Source organism: Carlito syrichta, unplaced genomic scaffold, assembly GCF_000164805.1.
Source record: "Carlito syrichta isolate Samal-C Ts95f unplaced genomic scaffold, Tarsius_syrichta-2.0.1 Scaffold10796, whole genome shotgun sequence".
Taxonomy (NCBI): Eukaryota; Metazoa; Chordata; class Mammalia; order Primates; family Tarsiidae; genus Carlito; species Carlito syrichta.
Window position 1 is genome coordinate 438,912 of NW_006954892.1, and position 23,555 is coordinate 462,466.

The 23,555-nt window shown below is 39.5% G+C and overlaps 1 protein-coding gene across 12 annotated transcripts in view; it reads right to left on the reverse strand.

Annotated features, from left to right (window-relative positions):
* The window catches only part of FN1 (fibronectin 1), a 73,373-nt gene that overhangs the window by 11,943 nt on the left and 37,875 nt on the right, over positions 1 to 23,555 (reverse strand). Inside the window, exons 22-41 of one of the 12 annotated variants that reach the window (XM_021709975.1) lie at positions 23,004 to 23,172; positions 22,114 to 22,200; positions 20,145 to 20,336; positions 18,564 to 18,836; positions 17,245 to 17,427; positions 14,466 to 14,555; positions 12,925 to 13,194; positions 12,115 to 12,231; positions 10,953 to 11,117; positions 10,249 to 10,404; positions 9,445 to 9,558; positions 8,343 to 8,612; positions 6,997 to 7,184; positions 5,735 to 5,822; positions 4,686 to 4,862; positions 3,473 to 3,562; positions 3,056 to 3,235; positions 1,499 to 1,588; positions 295 to 579; positions 113 to 219 (exon numbers count right to left, since the gene is read on the reverse strand). In XM_021709975.1, coding sequence (XP_021565650.1) covers positions 113 to 219; positions 295 to 579; positions 1,499 to 1,588; positions 3,056 to 3,235; positions 3,473 to 3,562; positions 4,686 to 4,862; positions 5,735 to 5,822; positions 6,997 to 7,184; positions 8,343 to 8,612; positions 9,445 to 9,558; positions 10,249 to 10,404; positions 10,953 to 11,117; positions 12,115 to 12,231; positions 12,925 to 13,194; positions 14,466 to 14,555; positions 17,245 to 17,427; positions 18,564 to 18,836; positions 20,145 to 20,336; positions 22,114 to 22,200; positions 23,004 to 23,172 — 3,291 coding nt within the window. Of the gene's footprint in view, positions 1 to 112; positions 580 to 1,498; positions 1,589 to 3,055; positions 3,236 to 3,472; positions 3,563 to 4,685; positions 4,863 to 5,734; positions 5,823 to 6,996; positions 7,185 to 8,342; positions 8,613 to 9,444; positions 9,559 to 10,248; positions 10,405 to 10,952; positions 11,118 to 12,114; positions 12,232 to 12,924; positions 13,195 to 14,465; positions 14,556 to 17,244; positions 17,428 to 18,563; positions 18,837 to 20,144; positions 20,337 to 22,113; positions 22,201 to 23,003; positions 23,173 to 23,555 lie in introns of all 12 variants that reach the window. The other 11 variants (XM_008054190.2, XM_008054243.1, XM_008054132.1 and 8 more) reach the window with 11 other exon arrangements.

The window sequence follows — 23,555 nt, forward strand, 5'->3', positions numbered from 1 at the left end:
GTACCATCTTTCGAAGAGGCCCTATGAGCATAGCCACTTTCCATCAGAGCACTGGTCACTTCTGATCACTTTCTGGGCTACCCCATGAGAAGCGAGGAGAAAAATGAATTACCTGTAAGGGTTCTTCATCAATGCCAACAGGATGACAAGAGATGATATACTCGGAACTTTCCTGGACTGGAGTCCAAGAGATGGTTGTCTGTGAGATAGCTTCTTGTCCTGTAGAGGCATTTGGATTGAGTCCCAGAACGTGAGGGTAGAGGTGATGGTCTACGTCTCCCCTGGGGACGTGACCTATTTGGATTTCCTCATCTATATTCGGCGGATACGGTCTTGGCCTATGCCTTATGGGGGTGGCCGTGGTGGGTGGTGTGGTCCGCCTAAAACCATGTTCCTCAAAGATCATCTGTTGCCCAACACTGGGTTGCTGACCAGAAGTGCCAGGAAGCTGAATACCGTTTCCAGTGTCATACCCAGGGTGGGTGATGAAAGGGGTCTTTTGAACTGTGGAAGGAACATCCAAGATCTCTGGTCCGTGAAGATTGGGGTGTGGAAGGGTTACCAGTTGGGGAAGCTCATCTAGCCAAGAGAGGTTAGAGCCAAAAAAGCAAAGCGTGTTAAGCTTCAGTAAGTAGCAGCAATAATCATTATCAATTCAGGCGACAATGACTATTTATCAGTCTGATCAAAGCCCCTGGAAAATTAGCAGTTCTTGGATCACAAAACACTTTTTCCAGAAAGAAATCTTTATGATTGTTCTTAAAGTTTTCTTTATAGTTTAGAATGAAAAAAAGTGTTCATATGAATTTATCATATACACAAAGCTTTGACCGCTGAGCCCCACAGAAGCTGCCTCTGCTCAAATGAAGCCTCATGGAACTGAAATGCGCTTTTAACTGGAGAAGCAAGTTGTAGGAACTAGAATCCAGACGAGTCATCTCAGTGTCTGAAGTATGAGAATTACAGAGGTTTGGCTCAATAGTTTACATGGTTTGAAATGATAAAAATAGATAAACACACACATTTTCTTTTAAAACTTTCCTATCACCGTGAATACAGCATTTTCTTCAAATAAACTAAAATTGGATGAAAAAGTAGACATTATTCAGTTACATGTTTTGGCAGCCAAAATGATAAAGGCAAATGGGAAAGAAGTCTCTCTCTGCCCTTTAAAAAAAATTCTTTTTTAATTCAACAAGTATAGAAGAATGGCAGTGACAGTAACTTGGTTTTACATTTTGAGATCTCATTTGAATTTTTTATAGGTGACCAACAAGGCTATCTCTTGACTATAGAAAAGAAAAACAAAATAAACCAAATGCAGAGCATGTTAGATTTTTCTTGCTATCAAAGAGTATAATATATAAGCTATGCTGTTAGGAAAAAATAATCCACAAGAAATCCATCAAAACATGAAGAACGTTTTCACTTGCAAAAGTGCTCATTTGTTATCAATTTTGTCTTAGTTTTCTCCTTGTTACCCACAAAGTGCTCTCACCTGTTTTTTTCCTCCCGATCAGAGGCTCACTCTTCTGATTATTCTTCAGAGCAATGATGTAGATCGTATACTCAGTTCCTGGTTCCAGGCCTAATGAAAGAACAGAACCATCATCAATCACATGATGTCAATGGGTTCTGCTCATCACGTAAAAGTTGGTCATACCAGCAGAGGCTACTGGGAGCTGGCATCTCATTGCCAGTTGGCTGTTGGCCTCTTGAAAGGTAAAATTGACTGCTGTAACCACCCAAATACTCTGCTTATGAAGGCCACATGGCAAATTAATTATATTACTTTCAAATCTGACACCTGGATGAGCACTTTTAGGCTAACTTTTCGGAGTGTTCTTTTAACATATGGTCTTTTTTGCCTCTTTGAATTTAAAAAAATCTGTCAGCATAGTGTACCACCAGCAGAATATACATTTGAAAGAGATCACTGCAGATGAAATGTATAGCTAATAACCTGAGAGTCTTAACGACACATCGATGAAAAGTGAAACTAAAGGCAAGAGCTGTGCCAGAGAGAGGGACCCATCTTTGTGTGAACTCTGTAGGATGTATCTAGTTCAATAACTCTATTTTCCTGTCTCCCTAGATTATCAAAAAGGGTGTCTCCTTCTGCTATTTGCATGGTCTACAGAAATTTTTAAGTCCAGATGATACCATATATATAGTTGAAGTACTTAATCTCTTGGGCAAAAATAATCTTAGAGGCTTACAATCTTTCCCACTGAGGTGAACAACTTTTATTTCCCATTCCAGGCATTCTCTCCAGCATGGGTGGTTGGCATCACTCTGCCTCAAGGTCTATTCTGTGAAAGTAAGTACCAAGCACAAGGCAGGGAGTGCTCTGGCAAGTTCTGCATGATCACCACATCTACAGGGAGCCGAGTATAATGATGAGATCCTAATTAGCTCCTTTTCTTTAAAAATTATCTTTGTCCAGGACTGAATTGACAGGTACTTGACAAACTTACAGCAAAAAAAAAAAAAAAAAAAAAAAAAATCTAACCATGCCATAAGGACAGTACTGAAATTGTATTTTTGTTAGCTCATGCCTTTTGAGATGTATTGAGGCTGGGCGTGGTGGCTCATACCTGTAATCCCAGCACTTTGGGAGGTGGAAGTGAGAGGAATGCCTGAGCCCAGGGATTCAAGACCAGCCTGGGCAACTTGGCAGGACCTTGTCTCTACAATAAATCAAAAAATTAGCCGGGCATGGTGGCGTGTGCCTGTAGTTCCAGCTACATGGAAGGCAGAGGCGGAAGGGTCACCTGAGGCCAGCAGGTCAAGGCTGTGGTGGCCATGAGTGTGTCATGCCACTAGACTCCAGTCTGGGTGATGAGTGAGCCTCTGATTCAAAAAACAAAACCAAAAAAAGAGAAGGAGATATATTGAGCTTGACTGCTCCTACAGAAAGAGTGCCTTTTGAAGTTCTCAAGAAACAGGGCTTCTCGTTCTCATTATATAGCATCAAAGACACAGTTGAAGTTTGCTAAAGACTCGTGTATCCTAAGGAGTAAGAAGGAAAATCACAGTATGAAAGCAGCAATACCAGTAATAGTAGCCTCTGTGACACCAGGCCGGGGCCGAGGGACCACTTCTCTGGGAGGGGATCCAGGCTTCTCATACTTAAGGATGTAGCCAGTAATCCTGGCACGGGGTGGCTGCCATGATACCAGCAAGGAGTTGGGTGTGGTGGCCAGGAAGCGCAGGTTGGATGGTGCATCAATGGCTAAAAGAAAATAAAAATTAAGTCTCTAAAAAAAGGAAATAACCAAAAAAATTATTCCCACAATTTTTCCCCAGTCCTTCTAAACAAACTTGAAAGAATCGGAGAATTTTGTAAACTATCAACAAGGATTCACTAGACCCTATAATACAAAAATGTCAGCCTTACATTTGCTTCTTAAACTCATGAGTCTGATTACATATAAATCAGTGGTATCCCCTCAGCAGAAAGTATAGTTACCCGTGGAAGCATCGATGATCACAGGGGAGCTCCGGGCATTGTCATTCAGGGTGTACAGGTAAATTTTGTAGTCAGTACCCGGTTGTAACCCTGGGATGTGAGAAGAGAATATCTTTACTTGCTTTACTAGGGGCACTTTCAAGTCCACCTGCCATTTTCTGGGTTTCTCTACCATTCCATTTTTATATAAACCACAAAAGTGATTCACTTTTGGACAACAGAGTATGGTATGGATGTTAACTTTAAAAGAGAAACAAATCACTGTGAAGATAAGGACATTGGCTAAAGTAAATTTTGCAATGTAAAAATATTATGTTATAAGCAGCCCTCTTTTTTATTTTTTTATTTTAAAGATATGAGGTACCCTTGTCTTGGGAATATACCCGGAAGCAGCCCTCTTGGAGAAAAGAAGCAGCTACTTATTGAAGGAGAGTAATCAGATGGTCACTGGTTGGGCCTTGGAATCAGAACTGTAAAGCTCAAAAAAGACCTACATTGGCCCAGATATTGAACATTCTTCAATTACAACTTTGATCTTTATTAAGTAGTATTGTTAGCTTTTATAAATCAATTAAGGGCCAGGTGTGGTGGCTCAAGCCTGTAATCCCAGCATTTTGGGAGGTCGAGGCGAGAGGATTGCTTGAGTCCAGGGGTTCGAGACCAGCCTGGACAACTTGGTGAGACCTCATCTCTACGATAAATCAAAAAATTAGCCAGGCATGGTGGCATGCACCTATAATTCCAGCTACTTGGAAGGCTGAGGCAGAAGGATTGCCTGAGCCCAGCAGGTCGAGGCTGCGGTGGCTGTGAGAGTGCTACTGCACTCTCGCCTGGGCGACAGTGAGATTCTGACTCAAAAAAATCCATCAATCAATCAATCAATTTTTTTTTTTATCTAGCAATGTTATTGCTAAGAACTACATATCAGCATTTTACTTCTTTAGTTTTTCAGCCTTATAATGTTACAATTTTTTCTTTAAATGAAAAAGGGTACAATGATGAAAAGACCAAATTTGACGAATGAAACTCATGCCATTTGTCTGACCAGCATGACATAAAATCGGCAGGCATTCAAAGAACAAAATTGTTTCTGATCATGGTATGAAAATAGCTTTCTAAAACGGGCTTGTCATAAATCATTGAAAATAAGTTTCATCAGTAGAAGTCAAGGATATTGGTCAACAAATGTGGTTAGTGCGGTGAGTTTCCTGACCTGTAATGGTGTAGCTTCTGATGTCTGGCTTGATGATTCTCTGGATTGGAGGCTGGCCACCAGCAGGGACAGCATCAACTTGGAAGCCAGTGATCGTCTCGGTCTTGGTTCGCCAGCTAATGGTGATGGTGGTTTCAGTCGCATCGGTCACACGGGCCCTTCTTGGTGGGCTGACATCTGCACAGAATCGCAGCTAGAGATTGGTGCCTGCTTGGCTTGTACATGTAGTGTTTTGGTATTTTACAATGTTTCCTGATTAAGCACCAAATACATCCATGGTAGAAAATACATAACTAGTAATGTATACATTATCTTCTTTGGCATTCAGAGAAAAAGATCAGCGGTAATTAGAAAATATGAAAATATTCACCTCTCATGCCTTTTCTTTCGAAGAACAGAAAAGCTTTACAGATACTACTAGTGGCTCTCAGGGCTGGCTTTATGGTAGCTACAAAGACCTCAATAAGTGTTAAAATTATTAATTTATTATAATGTATTATATTTAGCATAATGAAAATAATATGTCATAGGAGTTTTAAGAGCATGGCCAGCTAGCAATTCATGTACGTGTGTGTGTCTGTGACTAGTATTATTGCAAGTATTTTATCATTTTTATAGGGCTTCAATGAAACTTTGACAATTTGCCAGGCTTTGGAAAGAGCATATAGCAAGTTATTGATATAGCAGAAATCTAGCCTGATTTGGTCTAATGCTCATCATACTGTCAAGATATACCAGAAGCCAGTGTGTCCTCCCCAAACTTAACTCTACGAAAAAAATTCTAACAAGTAGGGCATAAACTAGATGTCAGTCCTAGTCCATAATACCAAAGTTAGAACATTATGAAGTGATTCCATGTTATGTGTCAGAAGACCACTTGGTGGAGGGGCATAACAGGTGACAGTATGTCAGAATGATAGGTGATCAAATCAATTTCCAAACTGGGAATCATTCCACTGTTAACTTAGTAGTCTACAAAAATCATTTACCATTCCTTAATTTTTATTTCTATGTAAGTTTCATTGAAACTAAAACATTTGATGACTTACTCTCCAGAGTGGTGACGACTCCCTGAGCTGGTCTGCTTGTCAAAGTATCCTTAAGAGCATAAACACTCACTTCGTATTTGGTGGCCACCTTGAAATAAGTGCATTGTAAGCTTTAGCCATGTCATCATTTGAAACCCAGGGCATTTCACTGTAGCATTAGGTAAATGTGATGATTATAAAAGAAAAAAATAAAACTAGAAAAACCCACAACAAAGTAAATTTCTAATTTCATCCCTATAGTACAGATGATCAATAACATATTTAAATTAAATAGATTTATGTTGTTGTTTTTTTAAAATAGAGACAGGGTTTCATTCTGTCACCCAGGCTATACTACAGTCTTAAACTCTTGGGCTCCTGGGATCCTCACATCTCAGTCTCCCAAGTGGCTAGCAATACAGGCATGTACCACCATGCCTAGTTATTTTTTTTAAAAAATTTTTATAGAGGTGGAGTCATGTTATGTTGCTTAGACTGGTCTCAAACTCCCGTCATTAAGTGATTCTCCTGCCTCAGTCTCCCAAAGCCCTGGGGCTATAGGTGTGTGCCACTGTGCCCAGCCTAAATGAATTTTAAAATTCTCTTAGGAGCTAAGGTCAAGTAAGCCATGGCTTAAATACGTTAACTAAACTAAGAAAAAAAAAAGAGAAAAAGAAAATGGACATTAGCCTATTTCTCTCCATTATGATCTGACAGCTGCAAATCATAACTTTTTTCTGATCATAAAGAGGCAAAGTGAATGTTCTATTCTGTCTTTGAACCGTCTTTCTGTAGTTTCCCCTGAAATTGGCCTTACATTAAGATGTACATCAGTCCCCAAGGTTCCTAGCTGGTTTTCTACATGCATGACTAGAAGGATTTTGAAATATTTTAATGAGGATAGGGTCAAGGTGGACTAGTACCAACTGTAAAATATTCCTTGCCGAGGTAACAGAGCTCAGAAAATGCATAACTAAGGTAGATTTATGTATTCAGCCTTTGGATATATAAATTTGCCCTCCACAACCTTTTAACATAAGCAGAAATACTTCTAAAAGTGCTGCACAAAATTCAAAACTATTTATAAAATTCTGTCCCAACAGTCATCTGGAAAAGCTTAGGTCAGCATAGAGGAATTCTATTGACATAAAATTACAATAAAATTATTTGATGGCAGAGAAAAAGACCACAATTAAACTTATTATGACATTATATTTTCACCACCTTAAAAACTGTGTAAGAGATGATCTCACTTATTTTAATGAAAGACGGTTACTTCTTACCATGAGTCCTGACACAACCACGGATGAGCTGTCGGGGGAAAGGTTGATTTCTTTCATTGGTCCAGTCTTCTCCTTGGGAGTCACCCTCACTCGATATCCAGTGAGCTGAACATTGGGTGCTGTCCACAGGGCGCTCAGGCTTGTTGGTGTGACTTGAGTGAACCTCAGGTCAGTAGGTGCAGGAATAGCTGTTGAGATGGTCATGGGTTAGAGGTTAACTTATGAGAAATGAGAAAGGGGGGAAAGAAAGTGAATTCCAAGAAGTAGATTGGGTTGTTCTTGTTAGGTTAGGTGGGTCTCCTGGTCAAGCAAAGATCCAGTACAAGAAAGTACAAGAAGGGATGCAAAGAAAGAACGTGTTGAGCTAATAAAAATGTGTTTTAAATCCACCAACTCTCAGAATCGCTGGAAACACTTGGATACATGTCAGGACTCCAAGGGACCTTTGGTTTTGGAAGTTGTTTTTTGTTTTCCCTTAATAAAACAAAAAAAGTTGAATTGGCTTATTGGACAGTAGGATGGATTTTCCATTTATATGGAAAGATGAGCACTAGCCCTTTTTCTATATAAGTTATCTTTGTATGGAAAATCATTTCACAGAGTATTCCATCCAAAAATGATAGAATTACATTTTTATTGTCTCTTTATTTGAACCCTTTGGCAGATATGGCTGCTAAATTTGAAGTACTGTCTGTAATGCGGCATGAGAAGAAAATTGGCTCACAACAGAAGCAGAAAAGGGAAGCAAAGAGCAATAATACAGATTGTCACCTCTAGGGTTTATACTGTCACTAGGACACATCTTTAGCATTCTACTCTGCTTCAGAAGTAAAGCACAAGAGGATGAAGTGTTGTAGAAAGCATTTGCCCTATTGATTGTCTGCTATGTGTCGGATTCACAATCACTTAAGCAAATTATATACCAGCACATGATATCTGACCAGAGAAGAAAGGTCTTACCCATGTATTCTCAGAATCATGCTGCTATCAAATGGCCCAGTTTGGGTTCCTTTTCTAGAGTAAGCTCTATGTTGCCAAACTTCTTTCCTTTATACATAGTGAAGGTAACCACGGGGAGTCAAAGCTTAGGATATAATCCACAATTTTAGAATCATCTTCAAATGTCTTGCTTTATGGTTTTGCTGATAAGTCAAGCTACTCCAGAATTTCTGTGGATCAGACTTGTTTCCCTAAAGGTTACACCTACATTTTATTGTCTACTGCCATCCCTCTCTACAGAGAGTTGCTTCTTTTCCCCTCTTACACGGGAACAAAATATCATTCATTCAGCAGGGCATAAAGCCACTGCTCCCAGGAGCACCTGAGTGGTGCAGTGAACGATATACCTGTGGACTGGACTCCAATCAGTGGCTGGCTCTCCATATCATCGTGCAAGGCAACCACACTGACCGTGTACTCAGAACCCGGCCTGAGGCCTTGCAGCTCTGCGGTGTCTTCTTCACCATCAGGTGCAGGGAAAAGCTCATGGATTCCATCCTCAGGGCTTGAGTAGGTCACCCTGTACCTGGAAACTTGCCCCTGTGGGCTTTCCCAAGCAATTTTGATGGAATCGACATCCACCTCTGTGAATGCCAGTCCTTTAGGGCGATCAATGTCTGTTAGGCAAATTAACGGTAAGAGGTTATGGGGAGAGCAAGTTGTGAAATAAGCATCTTTATCAACATGCAAAGCAGTTTCGCAGAACTCATTTCCTTTGATGAATTAAAGCCCGATCAACCCGCTATTAAATGCCAAATTGCTTTTAACACTTCCTTACATTTTCAGGTTTGAGAAAATATTTCACGTTGCAGCACTTATTAAACCATAGGTATATGTGAGCCAGAGATCCTGCAAAATACCCCCACAATGAGGATGTATTAATATTAATTTAAAAATACTCTGGCCAAGATTTGTTTTGCAATGTGATGTTAGTCTCATAGATCTGGATTTTCCATACCTTGGATGTGTAAAGTTGATTTTCAGTGTTAAATTCAAATTGTTATAACGGTTCTTAAATTCTTCTTTCCCCCTCTCTAGAAGTATTTATATTACAAGCTGGTGCAGCCGCAGTCCTTCAAATGCTCCAAAATAATGACTGTATGGGGCACACTTCAATCAACTTTACCATCCAGTTGTAGAAAAGAAGGTCCTAGCAAAATATTTTGTGGATTTGCTACAAGCAAATAAGATTTTGCTGAGCAAAAGAAATTCAAAGCACAGCGACTAACCATGGTAGTCTCACAGCCTCTTTCCCTATAAGTTCATTGTTTAGCACTGAAAAGGAAAAAATGTTTGTAAAGGGCTCGGCTCAAGACAAACTAACCAAGTTGCTACAAACCAACAAGTTGGGTTTCCCAATGTATAATAGCAAGAGATACGTGAAGGGCATTCAGATACTCAAGAACAAAATTGAGCTTTGAAAATGGAAACCAAGCAGTGGTTACATACTGGTTACTGCAGTCTGAACCAGAGGCTGACTCTCTCCATTGCGATTCTGAGCATACACACTAACCACATACTCCACTGTGGGCTGCAAGCCTTCGATGGTCATTTCTGTTTGATCTGCAAAGGGAGCGAAGAAAAAATGCATCACATATGCCATCCACTAGAAGGTCATCCAAGGGACTTCTAGAGTTTGGTAGTCAACACATGGTGGCTTGTGTTTATTTGCAGAATTGTCATGAAAATATGGAGAAGTCAGATGTCAATTTCCTCTTGGACAAACCTGTTCATTGCTAATACAAATGACCATGTTGAACTGAAGTCACACTCAAGGATAAGCTCTCAAACTTATTATGATGTCCCCAATGACTGTCGATACTTCTCTTGAAACAACTGAAAATTAACTCAACTTTAAGGGAATGATTTAAGATCCTAGCTTCACGTGTATTTTATATAAAAACAAAACAACAGAGCTAAAAGCATCAGAAAGAGTCAGGCCATTTCCTGTTTCTTAGTATGCATGATAAACAAAACCACAAGAGTGAGTGTAATCATTTAAGACGCCCATGCCACTTACACAGAACTATGTATGTAAAAGCAGAAATGCACTTGTCCTAACACCTCCACTATGACGCGAACTAGTAACAATCTTGAGCCCTGAACTCATGAATGGGGAAAATGATGACATATAACACAAAATATAGAACACCCACACCGAGGTGGCTATTCATTCAAAAATTATATATCATGTGGTATCACGTGGTCCTATTTTGTTTATCCTACAGTATGTGAGATGCTGATTATTCTTACCTGGACCCGCAGTTTTAGTTTTTGTTGGTCCTGGGCCATTTTTGGGTGTGGTAGTCACTCTGTAACCCGTAACAGGGGAACTTGAAGGCAGCCACCTGACACTAATGCTGTTGTCCTGAACGTCAGTCACTTGCATCTGGGATGGTTTGTCAATTTCTATAAATAAAAGCAAGAAGAAACCAGTGAAACTCCAGTCCTTGGAAGCAAAACTGCACAAGTCCTTGTCTCTAGGTCTGGTATGTATTTGAATGATCTCTTATTACAGTCAATTTCTCCAGGTGTTTCTTTTTGCAGGATTACAGAGCTAGCTTTGGGGGGGATGGAGCATATATCTCAGTAACATCACCTATTTTCAAGACGGCTGTTTCATTCACAAAGAAGCTACACTCCAAGTAGGTGTCCATCTTCTTACTTTATCAACTCGTCCATTCATTTTTCAATGAACATTTCTTGAACACCCTCTATGCCTATTTCTTTCGAAGGCAGTGGAATATATCAATTAACAAAACTGACAAAAATCCCTGCCCTTGGGGTGCTTCCTTCTTTATCTGACTCAAAACTCTGTTAGCCGCAGGTGTTAGTGGCAGGCTGTTGTGTCATGAAAAAGGAAAATCAATTTTACAGTGAGGAAAATACCTTGGGAAAACATGGCAAAAACTACCTGAATAAATACGTCTATGTCACTCCACAGGAGGAATTTGTACCTGTTCGGTAATCAATGGAAATTGGCTTGCTGCTTGCAGGGCTGTCTCCCCGCCCAGTGACAGCATACACAGTGATGGTATAATCTACTCCAGGCTTAAGGTTGCTGATGGTAGCTGTGGACTTGCTGCCGGGCACAGTGAACTCCTGGACAGGGCTATTTCCTCCTATATGAAAAGAGGTTAGTTCAGAGTATGAGCGGCTTAGAGTTACCTGGGTATTATTGATGAACTGAATTAATACAATTGAAAGCAGCATGTAAATCATATCTTATTGCTTATTCCTTTTACAAGACTGCTATTAATAGAGGCCGAACAGAAAGGTATATTTATGCATGTAGTAAACTTTGGTAAGTATATAAAAATTGAGAGAAAATTGCAGTTAATGCTATTTTAACATTCCAGCTTTAAAATGTTATTGAGTTGTAGATTAACATTCAAAGGGATAAGAAAATAAGCCCTCCACTCAGGAGTGCATGTATTGTATCCTTTTTAAAAATTTTAATGGAATATGCCAGGCATGGAGGCTCATGCCTGTAATTTCAGCATTTTGGAAGACTGAGGTGAGAGGATTGCTTGAGCCCAGGAGTTTGAGACCAGCCTGGGCAACATAGCGAGACCTCATCTCTACAAAAAAACACAAAAGTTAACTGGGCATGGCTTCACATGCCCGCAATCCCAGCTACTTGGAAGGCTGAGGAAAGAGGATTGTCTACACTCAGGAGATTGAGGCTGCAGTGAGCTGGGATCACAACATTGCACGCCAGCCTGGGCATCAGAGTGAGACTCCAACTCAAAAAAAATAATAATTTAATGGAATATATTTCAGTTAAATAAAATTTGGAAAATACAGAAAAGTAAAAAGAAGAAAAAATAAAAATCACTGATTTCGTCTCTGCCTATATATTAATATTTGTGAATTTACAATCCTTTTTTCCCCTCAGCTCTGCTGTTTCCTCTCTGGTTGTACTATATAAGCAATTTCTTATCTTGATTTTGCAACCAGTTATGTCATCCCTGTCTTCTATGTATTCTTGGAAAAGACAAAGCTTCACTGAATGAACTTGCCAAAGTTTCTTTAATTACATGTTGACTGTTGGGCTTCCAGGTTACCCACGACAGAAGCTGATTTGATCAAAGTGTGAAACAACATTTTACTATGCACCTGTTTCTCCATAGGTGATCCTGTAATATCTCACTGTCACGGCTGGAGCCTCCCAGCTGATCAACAGGCTAGTGGGAGTTGCAGCAATAACTTCCAGGTCCCTCGGAACATCAGAAACTAGAAAAAAAATAGGAAAGTCTTCAAACAGTACCCAGATTTACTCTTTGCTCATATCCCAGATAGTTCTCTTTATGATTCCTTCATGCAGTGATCCACATATTAGGCAAAATTAGCAGAATTTAAAATTATGAATTATTGCATTAAGGAGCCCATTCAAATTGTGATAAAATGATTATTTCAAATTTATTGAAGGATTTTTTTCCCTTGGATTTTTTATTTTGAAAACTTTCAAAACTACAGAAAAATTACAAAAAAAGTACAAAGAACACCCATATACCCTTCCCTTAGGTATCTGTTACATTGGTTACATTTCTCTCTCTCTTTCGACCACTTGAGACTAAGATATAAATACAATGATGACATTGTTCCTTCCTCTAAGTACTTCAGCACCTATCTCCTAAGAACAATGACACTATTCACTAAAATTATATTTTTAAGGGTACTTTGAAACAGCGTCAAATTTTCTGCGTTTTGAATAAAACTGGAATTTTTAAAGATTCATAAATACCTAAATCAGGTGAGAAATTTCTTGGGGAGGGAGACTTTCCCCACACATCTTTTCACTACGCCCCCCTCCATGTTTCATAGCCATGATGCATTTTTTAAAGCGTTGATAACGGACATCATAAAACTATTTTACAGAATATAACAACTGGTCTAAGTTTCTTTGCATCCCAGAAAGCAAGTTACCTGTTGATTGTTGGCCAACCAAGGGTTGACTTTCCTCTCTGCCGTTAACAGCAACGATGCTAACCACATACTCTGTGCCTGGATTGAGGTTGGCGAGGGTGATGGAGTTCCTAGTGGGGGGCACCCGGTCTTCCCGAGGTCTCCCACTACCGTGCTCAGGATAATGGCGGATCTTGTAGCCAGTGATAGGGGCTCGAGGAGCAACCCAGTAGACGATGAAAGAGTTGGCAGTGATATCAGAATAGTCAATGCCAGTTGGGGAATCAAGACCTGTTTTTCCCATGAAGAGGAGGACGTGGGGGCGGGGGGAGATACCAACAGATTAGGAAGTGTTGAAAGTGTAGGAGAAAATAACATACGTCCAACATTTCTTTCTTTTTTCGTCAACACTACAATTTGCCGTAAACCTCAGATTCTGATGCACTGATTCGAAGTCATGTGTGAATTTCAAAATCATAAACTGACTCAGTTCAAAAGAGCCATGCATTCATTTTTTTTCTTTTGCTAAGTAATCTAAGTGATGTTTACATGTTATTACAGTAGGTTTCTGCACCGCATTTGAAGATAGGTGTCTAAGATATTTTGGGAATTGAAATTTTCAGATGCTTCAGTGTTCAAGTATTCTATGTTTCTATCTTGTAAGTGTATCTCTCAAAGATAAAAGATCTGCCCGCTCTCAAGTCGAGTGTCTGGCTCTCAAAGACGCTTTCTATGCTCAAGAAGGAATTGATATGTCAACAGCGTGAGAATGATGCCAAACACATAACTTTCTAAAACTAAAGACATTATCCTGGACAAATTACAATGCAGATAATCCCTCATGAATTGAGAATTGAGTGCATTTTTGAAAAATTAACAGGGATTCAGAGTTTACCTCAAATTGAAATCACTTAACCTCTCTGACTTCCAGCAAATTTCTGCTCCATTTATAACATTCATTAATTCCATTTTATAGTATACTTAAACCAAATTGAGATATCATAACTCTTTTTGGATGCGAGTGGACTACAAATAAGATAATGATACTAAATTATACTTTTTTAAAGGAAAAAACTAAAAGACACACTCATGTTTAAGAAAGACACTATATGACATTCAATTCAACTTCCTTCTTGTAGCAAATGAGTATTTCATTAAGTAGAAAAAAGACATAAACTTGCTGGCTTAGTAAAGGAAGGAAAATACTTAGATGACAATGACTATGTTGGATCAGCCTTTAGACAGAATCACCAAATGAAAATGAATATCCATCATCTCAAAATAACGGAGATATTTCTCTTGGGAGATTTTTTTAAGGGGTTAGACCCCAAAACTTCTGGATTAATTCCTTAGTGACTAAAAGTCTAGGTAATTGTTGAGGAAGATGTCTTTTCATTTATAAGACCGGGGATAAAGATAAAAAAGATACTGTAATGACAAGGTAAGGTACACATACGACTACCACAAAAGACAGCGATGTATTTTAGAAGTAGCATTTCATGTTGTTATATAAAACTGGTAGGTGAGAGCTACTTGATAAGCAAATTGTCAACACAACTCACCAGTTTTCTGTTTTCCTCGAAGAGGTATGCTCTCGTGTTGTTCATAGACACTGGAGACACTGACCAAATATTCTGTGCCAGGCAGGAGATCTGAAGAGGCAAGTGGGAGTCAGTTTAAACGTGTGTTTGAAAGTATGAAAAACCAAAGCCTTCCTGGGACTATTTCAACAGATCAACTATCCAAGCGTCCAGGTCTATAGCCTACTTACACCTAAGTGAATGTCGCCACCTGGTGATGGTCTGTAATTAGGTCCCCTGTAACCTCTCCAAGCCTTGCCTTTCCTTCCACCTGTGAGTGTTACTCAGCTGGAATTTGAGTCCGATGAAGTTGCTACAGCACAATAATACCTGGTAGTATGTCTGTCAAGGGCACATGGTAATTGCTGTGGCACTATGGGTCACCATTTATGTCTCACCACAACCTTATCGGGTAGTTTGCCACTTTCAAAGGCAGCTTTGTAGCCAGGCGCAATGGCTCAGCCTGTAATCCCAGCACTTGTGGAGGCTGAAGCAAAAGGATTGCCTGATCCTGGGGGTTCAAGACCAGCCTAGGCAACTTGGAGAGACCTCATCTCTACCATAAAAATCATAAAAACTAGCTGGGTGTGGTGGCGCGCGTCTGTAGTTCCAGCTACTTGGAAGGCTGAGGCGGAAGGATCGCCGGAGGCCAGCAGGTTGAGGCTGCGGAGGCCGTGACCGTGCCACTGCACTCCAGCCGTGCAACAAAAAGCAGCTTTGTTGCCATACAATATACCACATATATTTAAAGTGTACAGTCTGACAGGTTTTTACATATGTACAACTTATGAAACCGTCACCGCACTGAGGATAGTGAATATCTCTACTACCTGCAAACATCTGGTTTACTACAAATATCTCCATTTTTTAAATGAGAAAACTGAGGAGTGAGATTTTATCTTCTTTAATTTACTTGCCCAAGATCACATAGGGATGGACCCAGGCCGGGACCTGTGGTCTGAGCAATTAACCTTTACTGGAAAAGAGCCACACTCTAAAGAGAAAGCAATTCCTAATTCTGCTGTATTAAGGTAAGAAATAAAACAAAATTACATATACACCCCAGAGTGTCTTCTCTCGTTTTGATACAGTCATGCGTTGGTTGACAAATGGGGATACATTCTGAGAAGTGTGTTGCTAGGCGATTTCATTACTGTGTGAACATCTTAGAGCGTACTTACACACACCTAACCTAGATGGTAGTGCCTACTACACACCTAGGCTACAGGTAGATATAGCGTGTTGCTCCTAAGCTAAAAAACATATATATTGCATGTTACTGTGCTGAATCCTGTAAGCAATTGTAACACAATGGTATATATTTGTATATCTAAACATGAAAAAGGTACAGTAAAAATATGGTACTATAACCTGATGGGATTACAGCTGTGTATGTGGTCCATCATTGGCTGAAAGTCATTATGTGGCTCATAATGACTGTGCTGAAAATGCACAGAGTGAGGTGTCTGACCTTTGAACTCCTACTCACTAGACCCTCGTTCCTTGGCACACCATCTGCCCTTCAGTCTTTCTGCAGAGACTCCTGCAAGATTTGGAAAAGCACCAGAGAGGACCTTGGACTCTTCCTTCCTACATAGCCAGGGGCAAGTTACTTGCCCACTGGGGAACTCATTGCTTGATTTTTAAAAGATGATAATGATTTCATTAGGAGGGAGCTGGTCACCTGAGGACATCTGTAGCATTAGAATCATAATAAGGACTTAGAACACATGATTATCATGTGGTAGGACTATGGTTAAGGTGGGACAGACATGGTGAAGCAGGGGCTTGGATCCTGAGTGACGCTGTAACCACTGGTTCCAGAGCGATCTACAGCAGAAGCAATAGCCCTGTGGATGTGGATATGCAGATATAAAGATGTGTTTGCCGTCAGCCATGAAATGAGAAAAAGATCACCGTCATGCTGAGCTGCTTTTCCTTGTGTTTCATTATCTAAATTATGTTTGAAAGGTAGAGGATGTTTTCAGCCCATCATTTGGTAATGTACCTAAATGTAAGCTATTTTTCCCTTATGTCGACTCTTTTGCTGTTGTTATATATTGTACTATTACAGTTTAACAAAAATAATAAGAAGCAATGTTTATGTAAAACACAGCACCATCTTGCAGCCTGTTCTTATTTTGTTTAATAAAAGATGTCTATTTCAAAATGGTAGGAACTAGAAAGAGACAATTTCCATAAATTGTTTTTGTTTATTTCATGTCAGTTGTTTTCTAAGTCCTCAGCCTTCTGAGGAATCCTACTAACAGATTCTTCTTGAAGTACAATTAAACTTCTGACTCCTTCTTCAAAACAACATTCTGATCTATCCCCAGCAATCAGTCACGGTTTCTAAGTTTTCAAATGCTAAACAGATCACCTGCTGACACTTAAAAAAAAATGATAATAAAGCAGATACGGTGACACTATTTTCAATCCTCGTTTTTTTCCTCTCTCTAAAGATTTTGATTTAGTCACGTAGTTTCTTTTGATATTCTCTTATTTTCATGTGCTTATTTGAAGTCTCAGAACTTTCCGGCTGGTGTTTTTCCACTATAATTTTTTTAAAGCTTGTAGATTTCAAAGACATGTTAAGATAGCAACAAACATTACATCTTTCAAAATTTGTGTAGCTGTGCATTACATGGAGAGTGTAGGTGGGACCTCTGTTTGCAGCTTTCTTGCTCTTACTTGAGCAGCCAGAATCCATTGGTTATGCCCTAGGTTAGTATTTATGGAACAGATACACCCGACGGCTTACTTGTTAAGACCACTGCGTTGTCAGAAGGAGAAATCGACAACTCTGCCACGTCTTCCTCGTTTTTCACAGGTGAATAGCGCACCAGAAGGTTGGTCAGATCAATGGACGGAGGTGGGGCCCAGGTGATACGCATGGTGTCTGGACCGACGTTGGTGAATCGCAGGTCAGTGGGAGGAGGGACCGCTGGTTTCAAACAAGAATGCAGGCTCAGTTAATGTGATTTTAAAATTAAAGCTAACAAAATAGCTGGAAAGGGAAAACCAATATTTCATGCATAAAGGAAACAGAGTCATAGTCATGCAAATGGTGTAATCTAAATCTAGTCTAAATCATAGTGTACTACCGTTTAAAATAAAATGCTACACACAGTACTGTTAGGCCTCTTTAACCTTTCTGCCATCATCGATATGTTTCAAAAAATAATTTTAATCTACTTTCAAATACATTGGTTTTAAGTGCATTATTAATACCATTGAAGATTACTTTATCCCAGGCTGAAGAGGCTTAAGTTGCCACACAGCAAAGAGAAACATAGCAGTACTTTCCAAAGCAACTCATGCACACAGACAAGAAGACAAGAGGTTCCTAAATCTCCCCCCATGTGAGATGTCTACAGCTACTGGCATAGCTACAATTCCATTCAGTGAATTCTACTTACAAGTGAAAAGGGTTCATGCAAATTGGTTCTCAGAATGTTTCTTCCCATGCAGGGCAGAGAACCTTTAAATGTTGCATGCGTGTCTCCAGACTGTGGTTAAAGAGGTGTTTGTTTCTTTCCCTTGTGATAGCAGTAAAACCTAGAATGCTTCCAAGTTTACTTTTCTCCTACCTCAAAATAACCCCCATCTGCTCTACCCTGAACTTTGATGGGTGTTTAGTCAGGTACAAAGACGGACCACGGTAGAGTTTATCAAAGGGTAGAAAGAGGAGCATGATGGTACAATTTGGAGTGTATTTCTTATAATTAAGTGGTGCTCATTACATAATTTGGTTTTCAAGTGAGATATTTTTTAAAAACTCTAGGTCTGCACATTTCATTAACTCTTGCTATTTTATATTTAAGAGATCAGATAGCTATATTTCTTTAACTCGATATATATATTTGCAGCTTAAGTAAAAGTCCACTTAAGATGACTTGCATATGTTTTCATCCAATCAGATTAGCATATGCCTTCGATCCCTTACCCTCACAACCCACCCCGCCTTCATCTTTGGCCAATTGCTGACTTCTCCCTTGAAACATCCATATTTAACCAGAGTAACCGGTGGCAGCATGCAACACCATCCATGTCTCAAACACAGAAGTTTTCAAAATTCACCCGTTTGTTGTGTCAGTGTAGTAGGGGCACTCTCTCCGCCATTAATGAGAGTGATAACGCTGATATCATAGTCAATGCCCGGCTCCAGCCCTGTGACTGTGTAGTATCCTACTGAGGAGTCCACAAAATCTTCAAAAATAGGGATACCTTCTCCTGCCGCAACTACTGTGATGCGGTACCCAATAATGGTGGAAGAGTTTAGCGGGGTCCACCTCAGGCCGATGCTTGAATCGGTTATATCAACAAAGCTTAGGTCAGTGAGTTGGGGCACCTCTATTGAGTTACAAAGCAAAGAGAGGGGCAGAAGAAAAATAGAGGCAAAAAGAGGAAAAAATAAAGCGGTGTATATCAGGTTACCAGTAGTAAAATTGATGAAATGTTAAAGCAATGATGGTAATATGCGATCTGCTTCAAATTCTCTGAAAAGACTTTCTAAGCATCATGAACAGTCTGCTTCCCTGAGAGAATCAATCAGATTATAATACTCTTTTTAGGAATTTTCTTGCAGTTTTAGAAAAGTCTCTAAACAGTGCAGTTTGAAATCTTCAGGTTCCTAAAATCACAGGCCTGCTTAGGATGTCAAAACTATTCTCAGAATCTAGACATAATATCCGCAGTGAGTATCAGCAATTTTTTTTTTTAATCCAAAACTGTTTTAGTAGGGAAATAAACTTGCATGAAGAAGGTTAAAAAAACACTAGCTGAAGAATTTTTTTTTTCTCATACAGAATACATGACAATGTCATGGCCATAACACTAACGCATTATGAATGTATGGTGTGAAATGTGCTATTTAAAAGCACATCCAGACCAAGAACAGACAGGCCTGATTTCAAAGCCATTGCCAACATTTTATTTAACTCATAACCAAAGTTATTTAATTAGCATTACTAAAAGCATTCTACCAGATAGCACAAAGGGGAGCAAAATCCATCTAATGCTTTTAATCTATTATAATCCAATTTGGACAAACAACAGGCCTATCCCCAGATAGGCCTTTGCAGTGTTGCCTTTCAATCCACAAAAAAGAACACCCTGAAGGTGTGGCCTTTACTTCTTTTTTTAAAAAAAGCCAATTTTTAAAAAGAAGGATTTGAAACGGCAAGATGAAGAATTGGTGCCAACCAAACGCTATTTCAGTGCTCACATAGGGAGGCAACAACTATTTTATAGACAGCTGTTGAAAATGGACATGGACTGTAAAGTCAGGCACAAACGTCCCGATGGGATGCATTTACCATATTACTTTGAGCCTGTCAGCACTGAATACAGACACATGACAGCGTTTTAGTAATATTTCCATGTGAGCAGACAGTACAGAGTTCATGCCACGACTGCCACTCTATTACAAACCTGTGGCAACAAACAGTATCCCAGTGAAGCACAGACAGTAAAGCGGTGTTAACAGCAAGCAATTGTCCAAACAGTTGTTTTCACTTCATGGTTTTGGAGAGTGCAGCTGGGAAGTCGGAATTAAATCCCAAATATATTTGGCACCCTCAACCGTCTGGGGATTAACACACCAATCCCCACTCTTATTGAAAGTGCCACTCTGAGAATAGCAGCTTATTTTTCTATTACCTGGGATGATGGTATCAGAGATAGGGACACTTTCCTTGTCATCTTTGACAGTGTAAACACTGACATTGTACTCCAGGCCAGGACTCAGGTTATCAAAAGTGCAGGAACTCTGATCGGCATGGACCACTTCTTCCAAAGAATATCCCTGCTGGCCGTTTGTAGGGGTCGTGGTGATTCTATAACCAGTAATGTCTGGAGAAAACAGAAAGAAGGAAGTTACCACACAGAGCATTTGTGAACAGTGTGTACTTAACTAGATTCCAAAATTCCATTCTTCCTGGCTGGTATGGGATCCCTATCAACCTCAAACACATTCTCCCTAAAAAGCTCTCCTAATTGACAAGGTCTGATCCTGTGGGATTTACAGGAAGAGAGTCAAGATATAAGAAAAAAGTGAAAAACATAAGTGAGACTTATTCTAGAAAGGGTATTAATTGCTGAAGACTTCAGGAATCATAGCAATTGGGCAGTAACAGAGTTGATGGGGAAGAGAGAAACATTCAAATAAAAACACTGATGACTGCAGACCTGCAAGGCCAGACTGAAAGTAAAACGAGAAAGTATATTCAAGTTAAACTTTCTAGAGATAAGGAAACAATGGTGCATTTTGTCATCAGAAACAGGGTGAACACTAAAGTGGTATATACAAGAAACCCTAACTGGATGAGAAATAAATAGAGACAAGGTATTAATATTAATGACCCTGCTACTAAAAAGCATGAAGTTTGCCAACTTAGGGTTTCAAATTCAGAGGAACTCAGCTGGAAATCATGTAGCTTTGGTTTAAATTATCTTTTCACAGATAATGAAAATGTCACCAAAATCTCTTGACTTCAGAAGGAAATTCAAAAGAATACGTTGAGCTAGTTTTATGCTGTGATTGCTGATCAAATTTGGAGATAATTGCCTTAGCTGTGTGCCCAAGCAAAAGAAGAACTTTTTAAACAAAATTTTGCAATAGTTTTAGCAATAAAATTAGAAATAGTTAAATAACAAACTCAATATATCCCTTAAGTTAGGAAGTCTAGCAGGTAAAAATGCAATCAACATTAGTTAAAACTTCTGTTTTTGTCTAATTTCTTACTTTCTCAATAATAAGTATTAAATCTTCTATAACAAAAACATTTTAATTGACATTTCCCATTTAAAGAGACTTTCATGAGGTTTCGGCAAAGGTCATACATATTTAAAATTTTCTGTCATTGCCATAGTAGGTCGTGAATATTGTCACAGTTACCTTTTATACATTTTAGCATTTTATCAGTAATTTTCAATATGTGCAAACAAGGGGTTTAGACAAGACCTTCATTTAAAGCTTTAAAAGCAGTCATGAAAATCCTTAACCAAATTTCTCAATATGTACGGAACATAAGTTAAAAACAAAAACAAAATAATTAAATTCCAAATATGTGATGTTGGGTATGAGAAGGCATCTAAAAACTTAAGCTACAATTCTAGCTTTGTAATAATTAGTATATGTGACATTGGGTTGGTCAATTTTTTTCTGAGTCTCAATTTCCTCATTCTGTAAAATGAAGGTATTTCTGCCTTTTATCCCCCTGAGGTTTTGGTGGAGCAATTCATGACAAAATATTTATAAAACTTCAGGGAATGACAAACTTAGGATCTATAGCAACTCACAAAAGGGGAATTATGCAGTATGACTTCAGTCCTTTGGCAATTTTTAATGCACTGAGCCAAAGACACCTTCTGAAATGCTTTTTCCTCAGTCCTCGTGATTCCCTTCAACTGTATAGGGGTTTGCCTTTTTCCCACAGACTAGTGCATGACTGTTCTCTTTCCTGTGACTTAAGTCAATGTGCATTAAAGCACCCTGCGAGTCGCTCCATGAGGTACACCATTTATTCCTGTACTTTTTTATGGAGAGTGGGCACTCGTCCTTTGAACCCTATCTTCCTCTGAAAGGTTTCTCAAATCTCTGTCTTGGGAAAGTACTGTGTCTCCTCACCTGGGGTAGTACTTCTCTCCCAGGAAACTGTAAGCACTCCAGTGTCAGGGTTTGTCTCCAGGTGCAAGTTTGTTGGTGGAGACAACGCTAGGCAGAAAGAAGATTTGAAATTAAAAGTTAAAGCTAACACAAAACTCTTGGCCTGTGGAATTCTGGTTTTTCTTCCTCCCTCCCTTCTCCTCCCCTCCCTCCCTCCCTCTCTCCCTGCCTTTCTTCCCTTCTTCCTTCCTCCCTTCCTCAGGAAAAACATAGACGTTACACATGAGAATACGATGGACAATTCTCTGAAGGATCATTCTGATCATTCAAATTTTGCACTACGATCACAATTATTTCCATCCTGCCAGTTCATAAATATTCTTGGCACAGCAACTTGGATGGATTCAGAGCCCATCACACTTAGTGATCTATTGCAGAAACAAGGAAGAGAGTACCCCATGGTCTCACTCATAAGCGGACCCTGAACATTTACCATAATACCATAAGAAAGGGATTGGCAGTAGTGGGATACTACCAGGGTAGGTGGGTGGGAGGGCATAACATCAATAAGGGTACCTGATCTCAAACCAGGCAAAGTGGGGGCCCAAGGGAGGACCAAGCTTTACCTGTACGATGACTACTTGTATATCTAATTCTGAATAGTACCCCACATTTTTTAAATTAAAAAAGTTTAAAAAATATATTCTTGGCATAAAAAGAATATCCGTGATGTCACAAAATATATGATATGAGTTGAACCTGCTACTCCAAATTCAGAAATAGCTAATAATCGATGTCGGGATGAGCTGTTTCCCCTGTGCTATTCTTGTAAGTAAAAAGCGAAATTGATAGTCGCTTTGTTCAAAAGGAGGAACACTTTTTAAAACTAAAAGAAAAATAGCTCTCCTTACGGGTCACTACTCTGTTGACAATTGGTGCGTCTCTCTCTTTCCCGTCTTTCAGGACTTGGATAGTGTAGATGTATTCCACGCCCGGAGTCAGGCCAGACACCACAATGCTTCCTGAGTCTGAAGTCACTTCTCGTGGTGCTTCTCCTCCCTGACTTGGTCGTACACCCAGCTAGAAGAAGGAAAGCGAAATAAACACCAAGGACAAATATTTCTCGAGCTGTATTACTTGCTGAGAGGTTGTGGTTATACTTTGAATAATGTGAACTTCTCCAAAACTGCGCGAGGTACTTTTATCAGGAAATGAACAAGGGACTTTAGCTCAATCATATCCTTCAGCTGGAAATTCCCTCTCCTGGGGGGTCACGGCAGGAAAGGTGTCTTCCAAATTGCAATTAAGGTGGCTTATGATGGAAGGTTCTAGAGACTTGTCATTACATACTGTTTTGCTTGATAAAGAAACCTCCAGGTACAGACTAGAAATACACAGGGACTCTGGGCCACGCGGTAGTTCATTTAATCTCCAAGCTCTCCCTTTAATGAGTTATTCACATT